The sequence below is a fragment of the Coniophora puteana genome (assembly GCF_000271625.1).
Source record: "Coniophora puteana RWD-64-598 SS2 unplaced genomic scaffold CONPUscaffold_7, whole genome shotgun sequence".
Lineage (NCBI taxonomy): Eukaryota > Fungi > Basidiomycota > Agaricomycetes > Boletales > Coniophoraceae > Coniophora > Coniophora puteana.
Window position 1 is genome coordinate 63,928 of NW_006913059.1, and position 21,146 is coordinate 85,073.

The 21,146-nt window shown below is 55.5% G+C and overlaps 5 protein-coding genes across 5 annotated transcripts; 2 read left to right on the top strand and 3 right to left on the bottom strand.

Annotated features, from left to right (window-relative positions):
* Positions 1 to 19: 19 nt before the first annotated feature.
* On the bottom strand, positions 20 to 1,925 carry CONPUDRAFT_165749 (uncharacterized protein; the record flags this gene model as incomplete). The annotated part of the gene is made up of 4 exons (XM_007770981.1): positions 20 to 477; positions 532 to 1,493; positions 1,559 to 1,637; positions 1,733 to 1,925. The coding sequence occupies 4 exons, from the start codon at positions 1,923 to 1,925 to the stop codon at positions 20 to 22; spliced, it is 1,692 nt and encodes a 563-aa protein (XP_007769171.1).
* A 405-nt stretch (positions 1,926 to 2,330) lies between these two features.
* On the bottom strand, positions 2,331 to 4,425 carry CONPUDRAFT_165750 (uncharacterized protein). The gene is made up of 6 exons (XM_007770982.1): positions 4,346 to 4,425; positions 3,866 to 4,298; positions 3,790 to 3,807; positions 3,509 to 3,734; positions 2,627 to 3,445; positions 2,331 to 2,565 (listed from the first exon to the last, which is right to left on the bottom strand). The coding sequence occupies exons 2-6, from the start codon at positions 4,198 to 4,200 to the stop codon at positions 2,488 to 2,490; spliced, it is 1,476 nt and encodes a 491-aa protein (XP_007769172.1). The 5' UTR covers positions 4,201 to 4,298; positions 4,346 to 4,425; the 3' UTR covers positions 2,331 to 2,487.
* Positions 4,426 to 10,329: 5,904 nt separating this feature from the next.
* CONPUDRAFT_57420 (heterotrimeric G protein alpha subunit) lies at positions 10,330 to 12,039 on the top strand (the record flags this gene model as incomplete). The annotated part of the gene is made up of 7 exons (XM_007770850.1): positions 10,330 to 10,450; positions 10,704 to 10,888; positions 10,967 to 11,112; positions 11,219 to 11,341; positions 11,401 to 11,656; positions 11,724 to 11,842; positions 11,940 to 12,039. 7 exons carry the CDS (start codon positions 10,330 to 10,332, stop codon positions 12,037 to 12,039), a joined length of 1,050 nt encoding a protein of 349 aa, XP_007769040.1.
* A 1,801-nt stretch (positions 12,040 to 13,840) lies between these two features.
* CONPUDRAFT_57778 (ARM repeat-containing protein) lies at positions 13,841 to 17,721 on the bottom strand (the record flags this gene model as incomplete). Its single annotated transcript, XM_007770883.1, has 17 exons — positions 13,841 to 14,297; positions 14,356 to 14,599; positions 14,656 to 14,817; positions 14,877 to 14,948; positions 15,010 to 15,115; positions 15,197 to 15,410; positions 15,492 to 15,565; positions 15,642 to 15,666; positions 15,758 to 15,820; positions 15,890 to 15,921; positions 15,998 to 16,192; positions 16,284 to 16,474; positions 16,532 to 16,582; positions 16,640 to 16,934; positions 17,000 to 17,425; positions 17,485 to 17,578; positions 17,630 to 17,721. 17 exons carry the CDS (start codon positions 17,719 to 17,721, stop codon positions 13,841 to 13,843), a joined length of 2,793 nt encoding a protein of 930 aa, XP_007769073.1.
* Positions 17,722 to 19,736: 2,015 nt separating this feature from the next.
* On the top strand, positions 19,737 to 21,132 carry CONPUDRAFT_124843 (alpha beta-hydrolase). Its single transcript, XM_007770983.1, has 5 exons — positions 19,737 to 20,149; positions 20,265 to 20,513; positions 20,591 to 20,644; positions 20,720 to 20,887; positions 20,962 to 21,132. The coding sequence occupies exons 1-5, from the start codon at positions 19,918 to 19,920 to the stop codon at positions 21,024 to 21,026; spliced, it is 768 nt and encodes a 255-aa protein (XP_007769173.1). The 5' UTR covers positions 19,737 to 19,917; the 3' UTR covers positions 21,027 to 21,132.
* Positions 21,133 to 21,146: the final 14 nt, after the last annotated feature.

Sequence of the window (21,146 nt, forward strand, 5' to 3'; positions counted from 1 at the left end):
CTCAGCACACCGACCCTCCCTACTCCCCATCCACAGCACCCCTCCGCCTTCTCGCCCTCGTCGCCTCCCTATGCCGCCTCTTCCACTCCCTCGTCAATTCTCCCTTCTCCCTGTCCCACCGCTCCCGAATCTGGTCCTCGCTCTCGGTGCGACAGAACCCCGCCGCACGCCAATCCCACCACCCTTTCTCTCTGGCGACGTCGAACATGTCCTTGGCGCGCGCACGGTCAGCCGGACGCAGCTGGGAGCGTGTAGTAGGGGAGAGAGGGAAGAAGAAGGGGAGGGAGGGGTCGAATGACGCTGTACCGCCGGTGGATGCTGGGACCGGAGATGTGTAAGTGGGTTCGCTGAATACGTGTGCGTCGGATGTGGGCTGGGCAGCAGTGGGTCGTATGGAGGGGGCGATGGCAAAGGCGAGGTCTTCGTCCATGTCCATGTCGAGGTCGAGGTCGAGATGGCCGAGGAGCGAGAACCCAGCTAATAGAACGAGAACTGTAAGTATATGTTACGTCGAACGAAATAGTAGCGCACCATCTTCCTCTCGAGGCGCAAAGAGATCCTTGAGGTTCGTTTTTGGCAGAGCGGCAGCTTGTTCTTGCTGCACCGAGCTCGTCGACGCATCGGTTGCAGACTGATGGTGAAGCGGCGGGGGAGCCTCGACATCGTCTTCAACAGTACGGTTTGATGCCGGCTGTGGAATAACGATAGTTTTAGAAACGGGGACTTCCTCAAACGTCTCGTCTGCATAGTTCCCATGGGGCATGCGTTGCTCATCTTCCGCATCAGAAGGTATGCTCTCGCGCCCGTCCCAATCTGCGTCAGCGGCGCCGAACATCGACTGCAGGAGATTAAGGGCCGACATCTTTTCTTGTGTCACGTCGATGTCATCTGATGCGTTGGTAGCCGGAAGAGGTGGAGGAACGACTGCGGTAGCGGAAGTGAGTGAGGGGATAGCAGCTATCTTTTGGGGCGGAGAGTGTTCCTCTTCGACGTCCATGCCTTCATCCTCCTGATCGCCTTCAGATACAATCCCCGACTCCTCATTCTCCTCCTCGTCCACCGACTCTTCGTCCGACTCCGCGTGCATCGCCTGGGCATCGACGAATATCGGCGACGACACACTCGGATGGTCACCCCGAGACGCAACGACCGTATCCGCATCCAAGAGTACCCCCGTGAGATGGGTCGAGTCCCACTTCGTCGGGTCGATCGTTCGCCGGCGCGCCCTCGTCAACGGAGCTTTCACCCTCGGCTTTTTGCGCGGCTTTCCTGCCTCCTTGGGTGTGTCGTGGAGCTGAGGCTCGAGCGGACGCGCAGGCCGCATACGCAGAGGGCGCACCATGCGGCCTAGGGGAGTGACGTGCCACCCTGCGCGACCGGAGACGTTTTCGGGGGTGACGATGGACATATCTTGTGCGTGCACGGCGGTCGAACCGCGCTTGCGCTTCTTTTTGGTGATGTCTGAGGGAGATTGAGCGTTTTCTTGGGAGATTCTGGGACAAAGGGAAGAGGAATGCATTGGTCTAGCTGCATTGCTTTGGGGGATGACGAGACGCACCGCTCTCTAAAGTCTGGTTTCGCCTCTCCGACGCGCAGCTTCGTGCCCTTCCATATTGATCCGCTGAGGACGTTCAGGCCTGCATACGTAGCCGAGCAATACACAAGGTTAGAGATCGTCCAATACATCCGAGTGCAATGATTAGGGCGACGCAGAGATACGCACTCTACTCACATTTGGCCAGCTGCCCCTTGGTCGTCTCGAGCGTGATGTAGGCGAAGGGTCTTGGCTCGCCGAGTCCGTTTTTTGCGCCGAAGCCATCCACCGACTTCACAGCGCCATAGCCGGAGATGAGACGCGAAAGGTCGTTTGCAGTGATGTTGGAACTGATTCCAGAGATATGGAGGCATTTGGTGACTGGGTCCATCGAAAGAAAGTTAGGAGAAACTTTTGTGTGCGTTGTGCGCTACGCACGCATTTGACAGGATTGGATAAATAGCCCCTGTCTCTGTAACAGCAAAAATCACATCATGAAAATGACTGCCTGGGTTTAACGGCTCTTAGATGCAATAGTATTCAGTTTTTTACCCCGGCTGAAGCATGCCCTCACGGTGGAGGTGAGGTGAGGCGAGCTGGCAAATTGATACGACCTCGGTGGACTATGCCCAAACTATGCCTGCGTGCATGTTACAACGAGAATAAGATCGGTCTCGAGGAAGAGAGTGCCCCAGAGTTCATTAGGAAGTGCAGGAGGTTCACCAGCACTGCCCATCCTAGTGGAAGCCTCAGCAGTACTAGTGACTTCACAAAGCAAGCCATTCCTCTTGTGTGCGCCACGCGCGCCATTATGAGATCGAATAGTACCCAGACTCGACTGTTCTTCCGCCCCATACCAGTAGTTTATTACTAGACCAGAGTGTACACCGCATTGTTTGCGGTCATGCGCAATAATGCATATTTGTTCGCTTTCTAAAACCTCTCTAATAATATCATGCAGCACTGGTTGGCTCCTCGCCTGGATCTTCGAGTGCCATGACCGCAAAAAGTGGTCCCTCGAACCAATCTTCCTGCGAGCATTGAGTCAGCTGCATTGAAATTTAGATGCCCAATAAAAGGCCGATGACGTACGGACACAAGAACAATCAAGTCATCGCCAAGTAGACACGAAGTCCACCGCCGATTAAAACCAACTTCCTTTCTCCACGCGACTCGAAAGCTACCTTCCCACTGCTCGCTCTCCGGCTGAGGGCGCGTCCAGTCCTTGCCCAAGCCAGAACACGTGGCGTGTGTCATGGGGTTAATATCCATAATAGCCACGAGCTCATACAATTCACCACGTGTCCATTCCTCGTCAGAGAGATTGTGGTCAAGCACAGTAGCAATGCGTAGTCCGCGTGTCGAATAGCGGTGCCATGCACGACCGCGTCCCCATACCCGAGTGCGGAATGAAGTTACGAAAACTCGAGGGCTTAACCCCCAATCGCTCCACGGGATAACGACGCCCAACGCTCCAGACTTTCTCGCTGAGGAGACATACTGCATGATGACGGACACAGGGAGGAAGACTCGCGTTGCAAGCGGCGCCTCAATATTCAAGTTGATGACGATTAGCTGTGCTTCAGGAGCAAGCGTGAATGGTGATGCGCATTCCACGTTGCCAAGACCAGTAGTATGTTTGTCGGCAAAAAGCGGCGTGGATGAGATAAACATGTTATCGCCTGCGAACTCTGAGTCGAAGTCCAGTTTACATATATACGAGTGGTCGTCTTCGTTATCCAACGTGTACGGACCAGTGTGAGTGGCCCTGTCAAGGTCGTAAACGCTGATATATGCTTCATTCGGTTTCCCTGGCGTGTCCTGCATGTAACGGTCGACACCGACAAGGAGAAGATCATCTGGGAGGAGTGAAAATGACTTGAAGATGTAACTGAAACTGTGGACGATTTCCTGAGGACAGGTTGAGATAAACCGTTGGATAAGTATCGAGAATAGTTGTTTAGCGGAGCTCACCACTTCCTTCAGCCCGGACATCCAGTTCCAAACGGCGAACTTCGGTTGTTCTTTGTGATTCGTATCTTCCATGAGCATGGCAAAATGTCTGTCGCACACTTGTAGTGTTAACCTCACGTGAAGGGTCCGGTACCTAAACTCAGGTGCGTAGAGCAGCACGGGACTAGTAGCTGCAGGATGGGGTGAGCCCGTAGATAGTGTGAGGACGTGGGTTTTGAACGCCAAGCTAAGAAAATTACTGCCTCAGTAAGTGTCTGATGGTATGGCGCGAGGGTACTCACTATGACTCTTGGTCTCCGCTTGGTGGACAGCTCTCTATGAGCCTCGTATATATATGAAATGAGAGAGAAAACGCACCTAGGCCTGAACCCCTCAAACAGGACGAGAAGATCTTGAGAAGGGTCATAACAGAAGTCCCAGTTCAGACCACTCTCCCCGCACGAGTGGTAGATCCTCCACTCCTGTTGCGCAATCCTCTTGATAGACGAAGGCAGGCGGATACATTGGATGAAACCAGGTCCGGCGATGCAGAAAACATCGCCCACCAGCCTCCACATCGTGACGCCCGGAGGCGTAGGCAATACGACGGGTTCGGGGGTTGACCAAGAGAGCGCTTCCCAGGCTCGACCCTGTGCCCTGAGCATGGAAAGGCGAGAGGTTATGCTCATATCTGAAGCTGGAACATTTTGCATGCATGCTAGCTGTAGCTCGACATGGTATTGAACATGAACGCTGTCCTCTATAATGCATCGAAAGAGTTGGCAGGTCTGTATGTCAATTCACCCGTGAGCTGTGGCAGTGGAGCGCTTGCTGGCAGAGGGTCAAGCTAGAGCTTACTTGTTGACATGCATTGATAGAAGCGACATCCAGGCGAAGGAAAATCGCAACAAGGAGTTCGTCAGGGAGTGCGATATGGCTGCGACCCATGATGATGAGCGGTGGTTGAAAGGAAGAGCGGACTCCGACGCGTTGTCGCGTATCGCTTCCGCGTCGACATACTAACCCCCTACTATCTTTGGCACATTTCGGCGCATATCCAGAACGCGTCGAGTACCCCCAGAATCAATACAACGCAACTCTGAATTACAGCTATTTGCTAAATGGTTGACAGTCGCGCGGGGTCGAGTGTTCAAATAAAGAAAATGGAAATTTCTAAATTGCTCGTCGCGCGTCGCGCGGCTCGCTACTGTACTGCACCTGTTAGAGCATTAGACCTTGTCCATCGCATATACTCCCTCTGCACCCCCTATCCAAGTCGTCTCTAAGTTGTCTAAGTATTCGCAACGACGCTTCTCAAGGAGCCCGAGTCCTCTTAGTGAGGCTCCCGATGAGGCCCCGGCAGCGATTCAAGCAATCGAACCTGAAACCCCAGCCCAACCCGTGCAAGCTGAACCCGTAAAACGCGGTCGAGGACATTGGTGTGAGGGTGCGAGGGCGGCCAGGGGCACCTAGATTGCGACGTACAACATCACCCGTTTCATCCCTGAGCCTGAGAGAGCGGTAGAATGTGCTCTCAGAGAAGCCAACGCGCTGCAGGATAGTCTCAGTGGGAATGTCGCAGTTGTCGTGGAGGTTGAGAGCGGCAATCTTGACGTTTCGGCTGATTTCACAGTATGGCATAGTTAAGACGTTCGACTCAGAGGAGCATATTTTAGAGCACTCGTTCACTCTCTTGCGCAGCCACGGCTTGCGGCTACTCAACGTACATGCCATTTTCTGATTTTAGGTATTTTTACACTCAATCGCGCCGCAGCGACCACCTGTCAACCTTTTCGCAAATAGCTGTAATCTTCCTACCATACAACTTTCTAAAAAGTGGTTCTCAAGATAAGGGTAAAGTCAAGACGCATCACTAATTAGTGCCGAGTAGTATTGAATATGCATCATGGCTGTCATTGTGATCAATTGGATTGGTGATCGATCATACTCGCCATAAAATTATTGAAACAGTCAACAACATGCGCTTACAAACCTTTGTCTAGTAGCAACCTGAACTAGAACAACGTCTATATTTGTTACAAGGGAAGCAACATCGATACCAGGGAATACTTATTCAGGCCCGTAGCTCATCGCTGAGCTATTCAAAATTGCCATTTATCAAACATAAAGACGTTGGGGGGAAGGTCTAGAAGTACTATCTCTCCAGTTGCACTACAATTTTAAATAAAGCAATGAGAAGTATAGATATGAACATGACATAACGTTTGCAAATGCGACCATGGTGCCCAGAACCTAACGTCGTGCACATCAGCGCTTTTCGGAGAGCTTAACTACGACCTGGAGTGTCAGGATCACGAAGAACTATGAATTTAAACTTAGTTCGCTGGCGTTCCCGGGAGTTGCGCTGTTACGATCATGAAGAACAGTGTCAAACCATCATAGCCGTATACGACAGTTAGCACTCACATCTACGAACACAATCGAATCTTGGCCGAGCAGTATATCCAACTCCCCAGTGTATGACATATCCGGTAGTCGGACCAGGGCCATCCTACCTTCAAGACCGAGAGGCCCTTGCTCTGAAAACGGACGCCACGGTTCGTCAGGGCTTATTGAACGAGATAAGTGTCGCCGAGCTGCATAAGCGTTGAAATCTGTAAAGAGCACATGCTGTATCACTTCGTCAGCTCTTCTCTGCAAAGGCACGCCTCTGAACAAAATGGCTGAGCGTAAACAGCACGCTGCGTCGGAAAACCAGAATAGGAAAGGATCATCGCGATTCAGCCTCAACAACGCGGCTGGTCCCCATAAGTCCCCGCTAATATGGACACGTTGTTGATTTGTAGCGCGTGCGGAGGAGACGTGGTGCGACACGACAGATGGCGGAAGGTAGAGGGACATTTCCAAGGACCTTTCTTCAGCAGATATTTCTCCCTCTGTAGAGACCATGACTAGTAAAACTTGTTGCGAAGCCGGGTCGGGTATGAATGGAGGACTGCGTAGCGTGCTCGCGCAAGAGCACTGCACGAGGCCGGGCGCAGACTGCATGGTCATGTTTCGAAAGAGGCCCGTCAAGGTAGGGAACTCGAACGTGCATAGATAGGGCATATGTTAAGCTAAACAAGCGCGCGACGGGGCAAAGATGAACTCACACGTTTGCATGCTATGAGTGAAGCTATGTCAAGCTCCAGAGAAACCAGAACAACTTGCTCGTCAGGAAGAGATCTGCGTATATCGTACATATGATGTGTTGGTTAAGGACGTGGTGCCACTGGCTGCCACTCAGTGGCGTCTCGGTTTGCCACACGTTGCGTGGTCGCGTGAGTAAATAACCCCTATCCATCGCACTTTGTGGTCAGAATTCGCGCCCAACTCGAGCCTACCTTTTGGTCTGCAGCCCAGTTTGTTATACATCTTTGCACCATGCTATACGCAAGAGGTCACTGTTCATTCGGAGCTACACGAGCGCAGCATTCAGTCGTAAGAGCTTTGGGATGCAAACATGCTATAGTGCAGACTCATCGCCAGGTAGCCTCATTGACAGCGCTAGCTCAGGCTGTTGAGTGCGCAGGAACAACTCGGGGGACCGTATAAGTCGGAAAGGCTGTGATATTGAACCGCTCGGGTGGCTCAAATTCTTCCAGTACAGCACGGCATCAAAGCAGTCACGGTTGGCCGCTGTGACAGCTTCACTTAACACCAACAGCCTTCATGGCTAAGTTCGGCTCTAACCTCAGTAAATCACCCATCTTTGGATACAAACCGCACGGCGACTTACTAGTGTACGGCAACTCTAACCCGATACTAACTTCACCTACTTATGAATATGACCCAGCTTGCAGTACACTTGAAGGATCTCCGCCGACCTGCTCACTCGCCCCTGAACAGCAGGACACAAACTCGAAAGGAAACCTGGACGCACCCCGTATCGAGGAACGCAGAGTGCCCGAACCCTCCTCGCTGATCGGCTCGGCTGCGAAACCCAAATGCTTGAGTTTGCTGCAACTGAGACCGCCTCACCGCGTCGTATCGCCATCACCAACAAGAGAGCACAGTGTTGACGATCGCCATGCCCAGTTCCGCGCTTACCGCCGGCTTACCGTATCATGCGTCCCTATCAACTCAACGGGCAAGCAAACGGAGATCATCACAGCTTTTGGAACAGCTACTTACTGTATGTTGCAGAAACCAGCGCCGCGCGTGGAAGGCGGAGAAGGGTTTAGGATTCAAATTTCAGAAGCTGGCCTTGAGGGGCCCCGAGATTGAGAACCGTCGGCTAACTCGAGCCTGGGATGACCAGCGTGTACTTACACACTGCACTGGCCCTTTCGACCGCGTCGGCGGAGAACGGTGCGCGTCTCGATAGCTACGGTGGCGCTCCGTGGCTGGGAGCTAAAACGTTCGACGGCTTCGAGTGAGAACGCGAGCATGAACCGGCCTAGATCTAAGCTGATCTAAGTTGGTTCTTTGTGAGAAATCACAAAGGAGCCGGCCAGCTGCAGCTATGCAGGCTGAGCGTTATCTGTCGTCTCATGGAGGTGCGTATACAAGTGAACCTCACTGCGACGGTCGGCGAGGCTCACCTCCAGTACTCGGGTATGCACATGCGACACCGGCATACTAAGCGGCGAGCTGCATCCACACGAGACGAGAGCTATGCCCAAGAAAGGCCAAATTGACTGGATGCAAAACCTTCGCGGAGTTGGGAGGTTGCATATCTTCCGGCGTTGTCCGCTTGCTAAACTTTCTTTTTCCTTTCTTTTCTGTCTTCGGAACGCGTTCGGGCTGCGGGCGGATCTCGGCAAATATCCGTCTCATAGAGAAGGGGGTCTTTCGAGGTGATGTGATTCGCTCTTGCGTCAGCTACAACTGTGCGTACACTCTACTTTACCTGCACTTCTTTGTCTCGAGCGAGAAGCGTCAGACAGGAAGCCGAACTTGAGTCCCGAAGATTGGAACAACGTCAGATGGTGCCAAGTCGGATATGGCTTTTTGGATACCGTAGCTTGATGGAATTTAGCGCCGTTACGAGAGGAAGAAGATCCAGTTGCACTGGACTCACTTACTTACCGTAATAAATGAATCAACATGTGCGTCTGGAATTGGGGTGCCACTGGAATGAGAAGACAATCACGGAGAGCGCCGGTCATAGATCTGTGCCAATAAATGTCGCGAGCCTGAAAATACGGAGATGAACATACGTTCGACCTGGTGAAGACAAGTGAGCAAGAGCTGATCATCGCGTTGAGATCCAAAAGCATCCAATACTTAAAGTCTTTCCACGTACCGTCTGATAGCTCGATGATAGAGCTATGCTGACGCATACACAGGAAACCAAACCACACTCCGGTCGTCAACGCGTCACTTTAGAAGGCTTGCACATAGACCAGCCCATAGAGGGAATGTCAGTACGCTGAACCGGAACCAAAGTAAAATAAGTTTAGATTAGTGAATCTCGATATAATGGACCAGCCATAGTATGTCCTTATGACAAGATCTGAGCGGCAGACTTGGTGGAATAAGGTGGAATAGCAGTCCATCGTTTCTCTCCGGTGGTCGGCAAAACTATGGACACGAATGCAAAGTGGGAAATATACGGCATGGGCCGAGCCGCGGCAAGAGGGTAAATTGAACGATCACTTTTGCGATCACCGCGAAATGGCAAAGATCCTCTTCAGCGGTGCCCTGGGTCGCGCAGTCCAAAGATTATCTGGGATTTTTTATGTGCTATACGCTATGCAAGACGTGACGACGATGGAGCACAGGTAGCTCACCTGATAAGTGCGGTTCGAATCTGCTCAGCGCCAGACAGTTGCGATTCAGCTTGATTTGCACCCTATCACGACGGATGTAAGCATGATCCCATAACGAGCGCTTGAGCTGTCATAGTTTCCGGAAGAAGTAGTGATTGGGTCAGACGTTCAAAGAGGCTATATGACCGGCAATGCCACAACGAAAAGGCGTACGCGTCTCCCGCTCATCTGACTAGCTCCGGCTCTGATGGCCCCTGCGTCTGTCTGGACCTTGGAGTCATTTAAGGACACGAGCGACAGTGCTGCGGCAGGAGCAAGAGGGGCGTCGTTTCGCCGGATGGACGTTCAAAATTAGTGATATTAAATGTGGCTGAATGGGGTTGGGTTGGGGTAATCGCTAGGCTGACCTGGCCGAGCTTCTGCGCTGCCACAGTCGACAGTGGTCCCGATCTGTGCACTGTGTGTTGATGCCACGGTCTGATTTGGAACAAGGGGGCTTTATTCTGACTGAGACGATCTGCGCGAAAGAGCCAGGCGGTCTCACCTCAACCGGGTGTCGTCAGTAGTGAGCAGGGATGCGACTAGATGCGACTGAGAGGAAAGGGACTTGGCTTGAGGATTGACGTGGCAAAGGGGCTATGTAGATGAATTTGCGACAAAAATGATTTACGTAATCCACAGGAATATGGGCGTTGGTGTGCCCGGCGGCGTGGGTTTGGAGACGCGGAGGCAAAAAATATGACAGGGGAAGGTGAGTGTGACTATATGCGTGACAAATTGTGACGGTTTGGGATTGAGCTGGGTCAGCGTGACGGCGGTGGAAGATTCATTGGGAACAAAGCCGCGCTCCGTCACCACCGTCCTCGTCGTCGTCTCCCTCCTCTCCCTCAACGACGCCCCCTGTCACCCGGCCCCCTCTCACCTCAACACATATACTCGTCTCTTATCCAAAGTCTCTCATCTCGCGTCCCAGAGGCGACAACTCCCAATCCCCGCGCATACACCCACCCGCACCCCGTCTTAGCTTTACTCCTGCTCTCGCCAGTCTAGCTTTGCAGTCTTCCTCCCCCACCCTCTATCCATACTTTGGCCTCCACCCGCCACGCTCGCTAACACTTACCGCCTACTATGGGCAACTGTATCTCCTCCTCTCAAGACCGCATCGAGAAGGCCAAGTCCGACGAGATCGACCGCCAGATTGAGGAGGACTCGCGCAAATTTCGCAAGGAATGTAAAATCTTACTGCTTGGTGCGTTTTTTTTCTCCTCTCCTCCCTCCACTCTTTTCGTCCCCCATGTGCCCCTCTGTTCCTACGTGTCAACCTCCCTCTGTTCCATGGGGACGGCTTCGCGAACGAACGAGAGCGTACCGAGGCGGCAGCGCGCCATACGCTCGTCTGCGCTTAGCGGATGAACGTCCCTTCATCACACCATTTCATCTCCATCCTTCTCCCGACGCTTCGCATGCACTCTGCCCGCGCTAACCTGCCCCTTTCCCCGCAGGTTCCGGCGAGTCAGGAAAGTCGACGATTGTGAAGCAAATGAAGATAATCCATCAAAACGGATTCACGCCCGACGAATTGATGTCGTACAAGGCAACTATCTTCAAGAACACGCTCGACAGCGCCCAGGGGATAGTTCTGTTCATGAGAAAGATCAATGTTGACTGCGAGCTTCCTAATAACCGGGTACGTGTTCAGCGCCCTTCCCCAGTCAAACCCCGCTTCCTTTCCGGTGTTCGTCTCTGATGTGGATATATGCGCTAGGTGAACGCCGATCGGATACTAGACTGGCGAGCAGACAACTTCTCGGAGGAGGTGGCCCTCGCCATCTCGCAGTTCTGGCAAGACCCCGTCATTCCCTCGATCATGGACCGGAGTAGCGACTTCTACCTTATGGACTCGGCCTCTTAGTACGTCTCTCGGCTTCGTCATCGTCTCCCCGTCCTCACCGCTGCGCTATCCCCCTCTTTCATTTACACTCGTTATCGCCGCTTACTGACGTTGATCCCACCACAGTTTCTTCAGCGAGGTCAAGCGGATCGGCGGGCAGGATTACTGCCCCACGGAGACGGATGTGCTGCGCGCAAGAGCGAAGACGACGGGTATTACAGAGACTCGATTTAACATGGGGCAGCTCTCGTAAGTACTCTCCGTCCTCGTGCGATTCCCGGGTGGCGCATCGCTGACGAGCATCGCAGGGTGCACATGTTCGACGTCGGTGGTCAGCGCTCGGAGCGGAAGAAATGGATCCACTGCTTCGAAAGCGTCACCAGCATCATCTTCTGCACGGCGTTGTCGGAGTACGACCAGGTCCTCCTCGAAGAGCGGAACCAGAACCGCATGGCTGAGAGTCTTATTCTTTTCGAGAGCGTCATTAACTCTCGGTGGTTCCTCCGGACGTCGATCATCTTGTTCCTGAACAAGATCGACGTGTTCAAGACTAAACTCCCAAAGGTATGTTTCATCGTCGTTCGCTTAGGCCCGGGCGCAATGGCTGACGGAGTTGGCCACGCACGTCTAGGTCCCATTGGAGCGCTACTTCCCGGAATACACTGGCGGCAGTGACATCAACAAGGCCGCGAAGTATATCTTGTGGAGGTTTATGCAGGCGAACCGGGCGAGGCTCAGCGTTTACCCCCAGTAAGTCACTGCCTTCACATGGTCCTTCCCTGTTATCCCCCCTCGCCTGCTCGCCCCTCGTCTCGTACCTGACTGACTGGCTATTTTGATTCACTAGCCTTACGCAAGCGACCGACACGTCAAATATCAGGCTAGTGTTCGCGGCGGTTAAGGAAACAATTCTCCAGAACGCGCTGAAGGACGCTGGCATCCTGTAGCGTCGCGCCGCGTTCGTGCGCGTTCTCTCGTCCATCTTTGGTGTCTCGGTCGCTCCGGTGCGTCCCCCTCTCGTTTATCTCCATTATCACGACGCTGACGCGTATACACGATAGTTCTACTCATCCTGTGGATATCTCTGCTGCATTTATATTCTCGTCGCTCACTTTTCTTCATACGTCGTTGTCTCGCATACCATAAGTCTCCACGTTCTATCCTGTTCATCTATCTGCCTCTCGTACATTATCGCCTCCTCTACGTCCTGCCTGGTCCTGCATAGGTGACAGTCGCTCGCTGGGAATGCAGCCGCACTCTACTAATCGACTTACGGCGATCATCATTCCTGGGCCCCTCCATCTCAACTTGTCTATTATTCTATCTGTCACGCCGACGCCATCTCGTACGACTCTCTTATTCCCTCCGCGAATGTTATATACTCCGTGTTCGGTCATGGCTCGGATTTGCTCATATCTACTGTAAGCAGGTTGGACGTTCAGTCGTCTGTCGGACTGACGCGCGGACGCGATCGACGTCGTGACCCTGCCATTGCACCACCATTTGCACCTCATCGTTTATCGGTTTCCGTTCCTCGTCTCGGCTGTCGGCGTGTGCTCTCGGCACTGCTGCCTGCGTCTCGCGTCCGCGCCCCAGCTTTCGGCTGTGTCCTCTCACCCGGCTTCCATCCCCGCGTCCGACTTTTCGGTCGCATATTTCCATCTGCACAAAGTTGTACTCGTCCTCCCTCGCCCGGTTTGATGCCTCGCCACTCTCTTTTCCCGTCCGCCGTCTCTCGCTTGTACATTCCCCTTCCCTCGTCCGCGTCGTGTTCTTAGGTCTCTCCGTGCCCCGTCTACGCGTCCGTCTACGCGTTCATCATCGTCGTCGGCTGGGACATATCGCGCGTCCCCAATGAACAGCATATCGGTGGCCGTTCGGACCCTCGGAATTGTCCTTTGCCCCTCTCGTCTAGATTCCTGCGTCGTCGGCTTCATCCCCATCCCCATCCCAGTCCACCCTGCGCCGGGTTCGTACGAACGCGGCTCGGCGCTGGCGAGGCTTTGGCGGGGTGTCTTGTGGTTCGGAAGGCGCATTGGCGGGAGCTAAAGTGGTGCGAAGGTGAGGTGTGTAGGAGAGGAGGATGGGGATGGACTCGGAGAAGGGAGATGACTTGTTCATGCCGCCCGTCGCTTCGTCGCCAAGACTTCCTCTCTTCTGCCTCGCGCGTCTATGGGCACGACTGTCGGCTCCACCTGAACATACGAAAAAACGCGTTCCGAGAATCAATGTACAGTAGTTATGTCACGGGGACGTCTGTCTTGTGATGATCCCTCTCTTTGCCTGCGTTCTCTCTATCTCTCTCTTTACACGCTTACATGTCTGCCTACTTTTCCTCACGTACATACGATACTTGCTTTGACTGCTTTATTTACGACTCGACAGACTTATCCCATCCATCGCTTATGCGACTCTGGAACGGCGCGAGCGGTAGTTTGTAGGAGGCGGTGGTGCTACTCTTATTCAGTATATAGTTGGTCTCGGAATTTGTTTTGAATATAGATCGTCATTTCGAAACTCTTGCTCGGTGTTCGTGTGTATGTCATTTCGGTTGAGGCGATTCGCGCTGGTGAATAGGGCAGAAAACGACATGGATGACTTTACGTGCGTGCGTGGAATACAATAACTACTACTTTTTCTCTTCTTCTGTGCCCATCTGTCAGCGTCGCCCAGGCATATTAGGTATCCTCAAAACCAATACGTCCCTGTGTACTCTGCTCGTTTACACACTCTATCTCAAGTCCTCCATCATCCATCCTCATCCGCGTCCTCATCAAACTGATTAAACCCAAGATCCCGCACGCTCGACACAGCAACCAGCAGCGGATGCTGCGCATCGAACATGCGGAGCAGCCGCGCAACGTCCTCGAGCGCATAGTCCTCCATCTCCTCAATGAGCGCGAGCTCCTGCCTATCGTCCTCGAGCTCGTGCGGCGCGCGCTCCGCGCGGCCCTTGCGCCGATCCGCGAGCGCCTGCAGCTGGTGCTTCGTCGCGTCGAGCACGCCGTGCTGCAGCTCGGGCGGGAGCGCGCGGGCGCCGCCGATGACGAGGAGCGCGTCGATGAACGCGCGGTAGAGCGAGGCGAGGAACGAGGGGTCGGTTTCGGTCGCGATGCACTTGACGAGCGCGAGGAAGGACGCGCTGACGATCTGCGGGGAGAGCGTCGACGAGTGTTTGCCGCACGAGAAGAGCGTCGGGATGAGTCTGTTTCATCCCCGTCAGTCACTTCAATCCGTCCGGTATTTAGACGCTGGAGACGCACCGACACGCGGCCTCTCTGACGCCTTCGTGGAAGTAAAACCGCAGCGCCGGGAGCGCGAGCTCGAGCGCCTGCGTGAGGTAGGGCGCAAAGCGACCGTCGAGCGTCGCCGCGTAGATGAGCAGCGTCTCGAACGCCTGACACTTCTCCTCGATCGTCGACGTCCGGATGCCGACGATGCGCCCGTCCATGTTGATCGTCTCCCACCCCTCGCGCTCTTCGTACCCGTTCTCATCGTCTTCATCTGCTCAGCGTCCGGAGTGAGTCGAACAGGTCAAGTACGGAGGAGATGAGACGACGCACCGTACACCGACACGTCCGCTTTTGCGTTCGCGGCGTTCAGCAGCGGCGGCATAACGACGGGTAGATATGGCTCAAAGTCGGGTCCCATCGCCTGGCATATCTTTGCCCACGTCGCAATCAGGTAGTTGGCGAGCAGCGTATCGTTCGGGTCGTGCGGTCCGCCTAGATCGCCACCAATTAGCCTTGTCGCTCCGAGTGCTAAAGAAGAACGTATTGCATACCTTGTATCTTGATAAGCAGCTCGATGAGCGTGCTCGCGTCCGGCCGGAAAACGTCACGTCCGACGGCGATCGCTGTCCAGCAATCCCACCATCAGCAACTCCGCTCTAGAATCGAACATCCCAAAGACCCCACCTATAAGCCCAGCACACTCCATCGCCTTGACACGTATCTTATGATACTCCGGCGAATTCGCGTTCCGCAGCACATTCAACAACAGCGGCATAATCGACGCATAATGCTATCACACGTCCCCCTATCAGCCTCCCTTCCAAGTCCACAGCGCTCACCGCTCGCAAAAAAAGCAAAAACAAGCGCACACCTTAGCAAACGTCGCCTCGCTCGCGTCCGCGACCATCGCAAGCGACGTGATGACCTGCTCCTGCACATAGCGCTTCACGCGCTGCCCCTGCTCGCCGTGCGGATCGAGCAGCTTCAGCAGGCGCTCGACGATCGGGTCCAGATACGGCACGAGCGTGTCGTGCGCGACGCCCTCGCAGAAGTTGATCAGCGCCGCCGCGGCGTGTGCGTGTACTCTGCCACCGGCGAGAGCGAGCGAGGGGGTGGTGTGAGCGGATAAGCTAAGGTGAAGAAGGAGAGGAGAACGGGGGGCGTACCGCGGTTCAGGCGCCTCGAGCGTGGGTATGAGCGCGCTGAAGAGCTGCTCGTGGTACCGTTCTTGTATGATCTCCTATTATCAAACACCACAACGCACCGCCCGTCAGCTCTCCCGCTCCCTCTAACCTTGAGAGTAAAAGAAGACACACCTCGAGATCCGTGCATAGCTGTCCACTGCATCAGAAAGAGGGGGGGAAAAGAAAATCTGGCGTATCAGCTTTCCGGCGCTCGACGCAGCACGACGAGAACAGCTTGCACGACTCACACGCACTGGCACGCCGCATACCGCACGCGCGGGTGCGCGTCCTTGAACATCGGCGTCACGAGCCTATAAAACCCACGCGTCATTCATTTGCCTTCGTCAGCGGAAAAAAAACGGGTGCGAAAATCAGCGTACTCGACGACCTTGCCCAGCTCGTTTTGCATGACCTAGCGCGTCCCCCCAACCAAATTCAAAGTCAAAGTCAACGACGCCCGTCCGATCCAGATCCGAGCGAGAACGCACCTTACTTGTCCCCTCCGCAATCGCCGCGATCGCCATGAGCCCCGCGTGCCGCAGGCGCCAGTCGTAGTCCGCGAGCATGGACGGTATGTACTGGAACGCGGGCGGGAGAACCGCTTTCCCGCCGAGCGCGCACGCGAGCCGGTCGAGCGCCTGCTCGTACGCGTGCGGGTACGCCTCGTCCGTCTCGTCTGCTGGCTGTTTCGGGGGCGTTCGTTAGCGCGTTACAATAATGCGTGCCGTGTGCGATATAAGATTTGGGCGACGAAAGAGCAAGGGGACAACGCACATCGGCCTCGAGCCACGCCTCCGTCCCGTCCTCTGGCAGCTCGCCCATGCCCTCGAGACACGCGCGCACGAGCGCGAGCGTCCACCCGTCCGTGCGGCGGACCATCGCGGGCTTGGCCTCGCTGAGAGAAACCATGAGCTCCAGCGCGGCCTTGCGCACCGCGTCCTTGTCCTCCTCGTCCTCGTCGCCCTCTTCACCCCCGTCTCCGCTCCGCCCGCCGCTGCCACTGCCGCTCCCGTTGTTCTCACCGTCCGGCGAGGAAACGTGGCCCTCGGGCGGGAACGTGAACGCGCTTCCCCCTCCTCCTCCACCGGAGCTGGGACCAGAGCCTGAGCCCGAGCCCGAGCTGCCGGCACTGCGCCGCGCGCTGCCGGGAAACGGCTTGCTGACAGTGGGCGTCGGGCCCGAGTCGACGGCGGGCATGATGAGCGCGCGCATGTACGCGAGCAGATTCGGGAGGTGCGGCGCGAAGAGGCTCGGGTGGGACGACGCGAGCGGGATGAGGGTGTTGAGGAAGAGCTTGAGCTGCGCGTCCGGGAGCGCGGGGAGGGTGTCGAGCATCGGATACAAAAGGGAGAGCGACTGCGAGAGCTGGTGGGCGTCGCTCGCGGAGAGGTAGGAGACGCACGCTTCGAGGGCGGCGTGGCGGACCTGGTGTGCCCGATCGGCGAGAAGGTGAGATAAGAGGAACAGGCATGTGCAAAGGGCGGACGGACCTCGGTGCTCTCTCCGTCCTGCAGGCCCTTCTGGAAGACACTCAGCACCGCGTCCGTCTGGAGATCCATGACGAGATTCGGACACCCGCCAAACACCCTGTACGCGCACTCCCGGTACCCGGCCCTGTCCGCCTGGGCCATGCTGAACGTCTGGGCCTGCAGCGCGTGCCACGGCCTTCCGCGGGCCATGGCGTTGTTCGCGAGGTCGGTGACGGTGTCGACGGCCTTGCGGCGCACAGAGTCGGATGCCTCGTGCGAGAGGGAGTGGAGGAGGAGGCGCTCGAGGGTCGTGAGGGCCTGGACGGGGAGCTGGTCGTACAGCGTCATGCGCGGATCTTTCGGTGGGAGTTGGTGTGGTTGCTGTTGCTGTGCGGCGGAGGGACGGAAGAGCAGACGGCGGAGGAGGACGAGGGAGAAGGAGCGCATCTATATTTTGGAGAGACCATCGTTGGTCGGAGGCGGGGAGACAGAAGATGGGGGCTCACGATCTCTGTATCTGCCGCGATCGCGAACTGGGCGAGGGCGAGGAGATAGAGATCGGGTGTCTGGGCGAGGCGATCATTGACGGCTTTTTCTGCGCTGCATGCTGTGTCGATAAATTAGAGGAAAGGAAGGGGAAGGTGTACTGACCTGGCGCGTATGTTGTTATCGCCGAGTACGAGATTTGCGAGAATCTGAGTGAGCTCTGCTGTTATCTCGGGCGGCACGACTGAGGACTCCATCGCAGCGGCGTCTCCAGCTAGCCTGGCAACGCAGAACGCGAACAAGTGAGTGTACCAGCCTGGTGCAGGAGAAAGATGAGCTGGAGACAGTTAAAGGTGAGCAAGAGAGGGAATTGTGGGTCGTGTAAGGTGGTGAGTGTCAGAGGATGGGATGTTGCCAAGGTCGGTCGCCTCCACGCCGTCAAAATTTGGTAAAACGTTTGACCTCGAGGCAATCCAATCCTCGCTACTGACACCGCCCACGTCCCCTCATCGCCCGCAGACCTCTCTTCACTTCCACTCATCTAATATCTCACTCCTCAGCTCTATCAATCTATGCCTGTGTCCCAGCTCCAGACTCGACATGTACAGCATATGCAAGCTCCACCAAGAATGAATGCAGCTGCTCGCGTGGACACTCCCATCCCATGACCCAGACTCGGCACGTTCCCCGCAGCTACACTTGCCAATCGCTGGCCAGCTCACCAAGGTCGTGCTCACCCCCGGTCCTTTAGGCGCGCAACCCTCGGCCATCCAGTCCTGTGCTATCCCTACTTGGGACGACATGCATTGGGTGATCGATCGGACCGTGTTGCAGATCATCATCACCCTTCATCCTCAGCCTTCCTCAGCCTGTGTCTCCCCGCCCCTTCATGATCCTTGATTCTTCGACACCAGCCATTCGGACTGTCTTGGTCTCAACCTGGAGTCCACCTCGCAGTCTCTCCAGCTCTCCCTGTTCTCCACATACGTCAACCCCGGCCTCTTCGCAAAACGCCTCTATCTATGCGCCCGTGGATCCACCACGCTGCACTACGGCAACCTTGACCCATGCCTTTGGAGTCGCGTTCACCTTAGTTAGCAGCGGCTTAGCGGCATAGCTCGTTCCTGGCTGGACATCAGCGCGATCTGAACGTACTGTCGCTCAAACGAGCTCACGATATAGCACGGCGATCACTTGCCGGGTGCATCCGACGCTCTGCGCTGCCACCTGTATAGTCGTCCGCGGACGTGCTCTGTGCACACCGCTCTGCTTAGAATACTCCTTACGCTGATGGACAGGCTCAGCATGTCCAGTCAGCACGTTCCAGTGCTTCAGCGAGGTTTTTGCCGTCGATATTCCCGTGGATTATTGGTGCTGAGCCAGTCACTTACCACGCATCACAGTGAGCTCTTTTTCATACACAAATTGAGACGCTATACAATCACAGTGCCCGCAAACGATCGCAGATGCCCCACCCATCTTGACTCCGACCTGCTCGCAACGGCGTTCACCGTAACTGTCTGTTTCAGTGTCCTCATTCACTCTCCAGCGAACCCACGAGCCCGGCTCGCGCGAACGCAGGTCTGGCTACGTGGTAACGCAGGCAGAGAGTGAGGATAAATACTGATTATATTGATAAATACAGTGTATACCCTGAAACGAGCTGCACCGCCGATGACCACCCTCGATATCGGTCGCTGACGAGGCGTACCGGAGATGGGCCCGTATATGTCTCGGAGTTGGACATGCGCCCCATCGTTCGGTCGTAAATTCTGAGCGATTCGAACCTGACGTACGCGTTGTTGTCCATGTAAGCACCGTACGCTACAGTGAACTCCGAGGACGTGTACATGTTCGATTGACCTGTCCATTCGCCGATGCTGTTGATATTACACGTGGCTTGGAGCTCCCGCCCACTTTGTGGAATGGAAGCCTTCGTTCGTGTGCTGGTGGGCGGCGAGGTCCTCGAGGAGCATACCTCGAGTTTTTGCGGGTAAGTCGATATGTGGACACGAGCGTCTAGTTTATGTTTTCCGCACGTGGTCGATGTACGACGCGACTGAGTCCCGTCTTAAGATAAAACAACTCTTGTTCAAACCACATACCATTCCCGAGAACATGCACTCCTTCTCTTTAGCGAGCCTTCTCAATAACATGTCCTTCACCGTTACCGATACATCGAGCACACCGACACTTTTCTCTCTACCTTTTCACGTGACAAAACAGCGAGATGATGCACCTCGACGTACGTTGACACAAACAGGCGTACAACGCGCTGCATCTCGTCGGGATCTCGTCTGTTCTGGACGCTCACACCGCGCGTATAAAATCGCGCTGTCCCTCGAACCGTCAGCTCACATCGTCATCTCGATCTCCAAGAACCGAGCGCCCACCTCCGAGTCCCTCGACCTCGATATTCATCCTCCCTCCTCACGCCCAACGAAACCCCGCCCATGTCCGACCCAACAAGACTCGCCCACACCTCCTGCGACGCGTGCTACCAGACCGTGCAACACAGCGGCACCGCGCGCGGCCGGATGGAGGTCGTCGTGGGCGTGCAGACGTACGTCACCGGCGCGGACGCGGACAACGCGGGCGCGAAGAACATCGTGCTGCTCTTCCCCGACGTGTTCGGGCCGCAGTACATCAACAACCAGCTGTTGATGGACTACGTCGCTGGCCACGGTGCGTTTCATCTCTTTCTTTCTTTCCACGTTTTTCGTCCTCGCGAGAGGATGATTTTGATCCCATCCCGATGCTGAATGTTTAAAACGCGCGCACGCTCGAACGCTAAATGAAGGCTTCACCGTGCTCTGCATCGACTACTTCCGCGGCGACGCGTACACGGAGGCGCGCATCACGGACACCTCGTTCGACCGCAAAGCGTGGCGCGCGAAGATCGAGGCGGACCTGCGCGAAACGGGCCTCTGCAGGGCGTGGGTGGACGCGGTGCGCGCGCGCTACCCGCACGCGAAGATCAGCACGTTCGGGCACTGTTTCGGCGGGCGGCACGCGATCGAGGCGTGTGTGGACGATGCGTTCGTGGCGAGTGCGTCCATTGGCTTTGTTGCTTTGAGAGTGGGTCTGGGCGGGGCGCTTATTATGGATATGTGGTGTCGTTTGCAGCGGCGATCGCACACCCCGGCGAACTGTACGAGGAACACTTCAACGTGCTCAAAGGTGCGCATATTCCAGTTCTACCTCACCTCACCATACCACATACTCACTGTACCACCGCACCACCGCACCACACAGTCCCCATCCTGCTCAGCTGCGCCGAAGAAGACCGCACGTTCCCGAAAGAGCTGCGCCGCCGGGCCGAGGACGCGCTCGTCGCGCGCAAGCACACGTATCACTTCCAGATCTTCAGCGGCGTGTCGCACGGGTTCGCCGTGCGCGGGAACCCGGACGTCGAGAACGAACGTGAGTCCCCCCTCCCTTTCTTGAGTGCGAGGAGAAGTTGGTGTGCTGAGGGCCCGATGTGTTGACTGCGATAGGATGGGCAAAGGAGGAGTGCGCAAGGGGTATGGTGGAGTGGTTTAAGCGCTTTGGCCAGTTTTAAAGTGTGGCGTAGGGTGTTGTAGAGAATGGAGATAGTGTCAAATTGTAAGATGTACAATGTATCAGTACCAAGCCGCCTAAGATCAAAAGACGAGCGCAAATTTCAGCCATAGAATGCGGG

Excerpts from the sequence above, each read along its gene's own strand:
- CONPUDRAFT_124843 (XM_007770983.1), top strand. The coding sequence starts at position 19,918 with ATGTCCGACCCAACAAGACTCGCCCACACCTCCTGCGACGCGTGCTAC. Across the intron at positions 20,645-20,719 it reads ACACTTCAACGTGCTCAAAG|TCCCCATCCTGCTCAGCTGC; the intron begins GTGCGCATATTC and ends CGCACCACACAG. Across the intron at positions 20,888-20,961 it reads CCCGGACGTCGAGAACGAAC|GATGGGCAAAGGAGGAGTGC; the intron begins GTGAGTCCCCCC and ends TGACTGCGATAG.
- CONPUDRAFT_165750 (XM_007770982.1), bottom strand. The coding sequence starts at position 4,200 with ATGCAAAATGTTCCAGCTTCAGATATGAGCATAACCTCTCGCCTTTCC. Across the intron at positions 3,446-3,508 it reads TGTCCGGGCTGAAGGAAGTG|GAAATCGTCCACAGTTTCAG; the intron begins GTGAGCTCCGCT and ends ACCTGTCCTCAG. Across the intron at positions 2,566-2,626 it reads ACTTGATTGTTCTTGTGTCC|GAAGATTGGTTCGAGGGACC; the intron begins GTACGTCATCGG and ends CAATGCTCGCAG.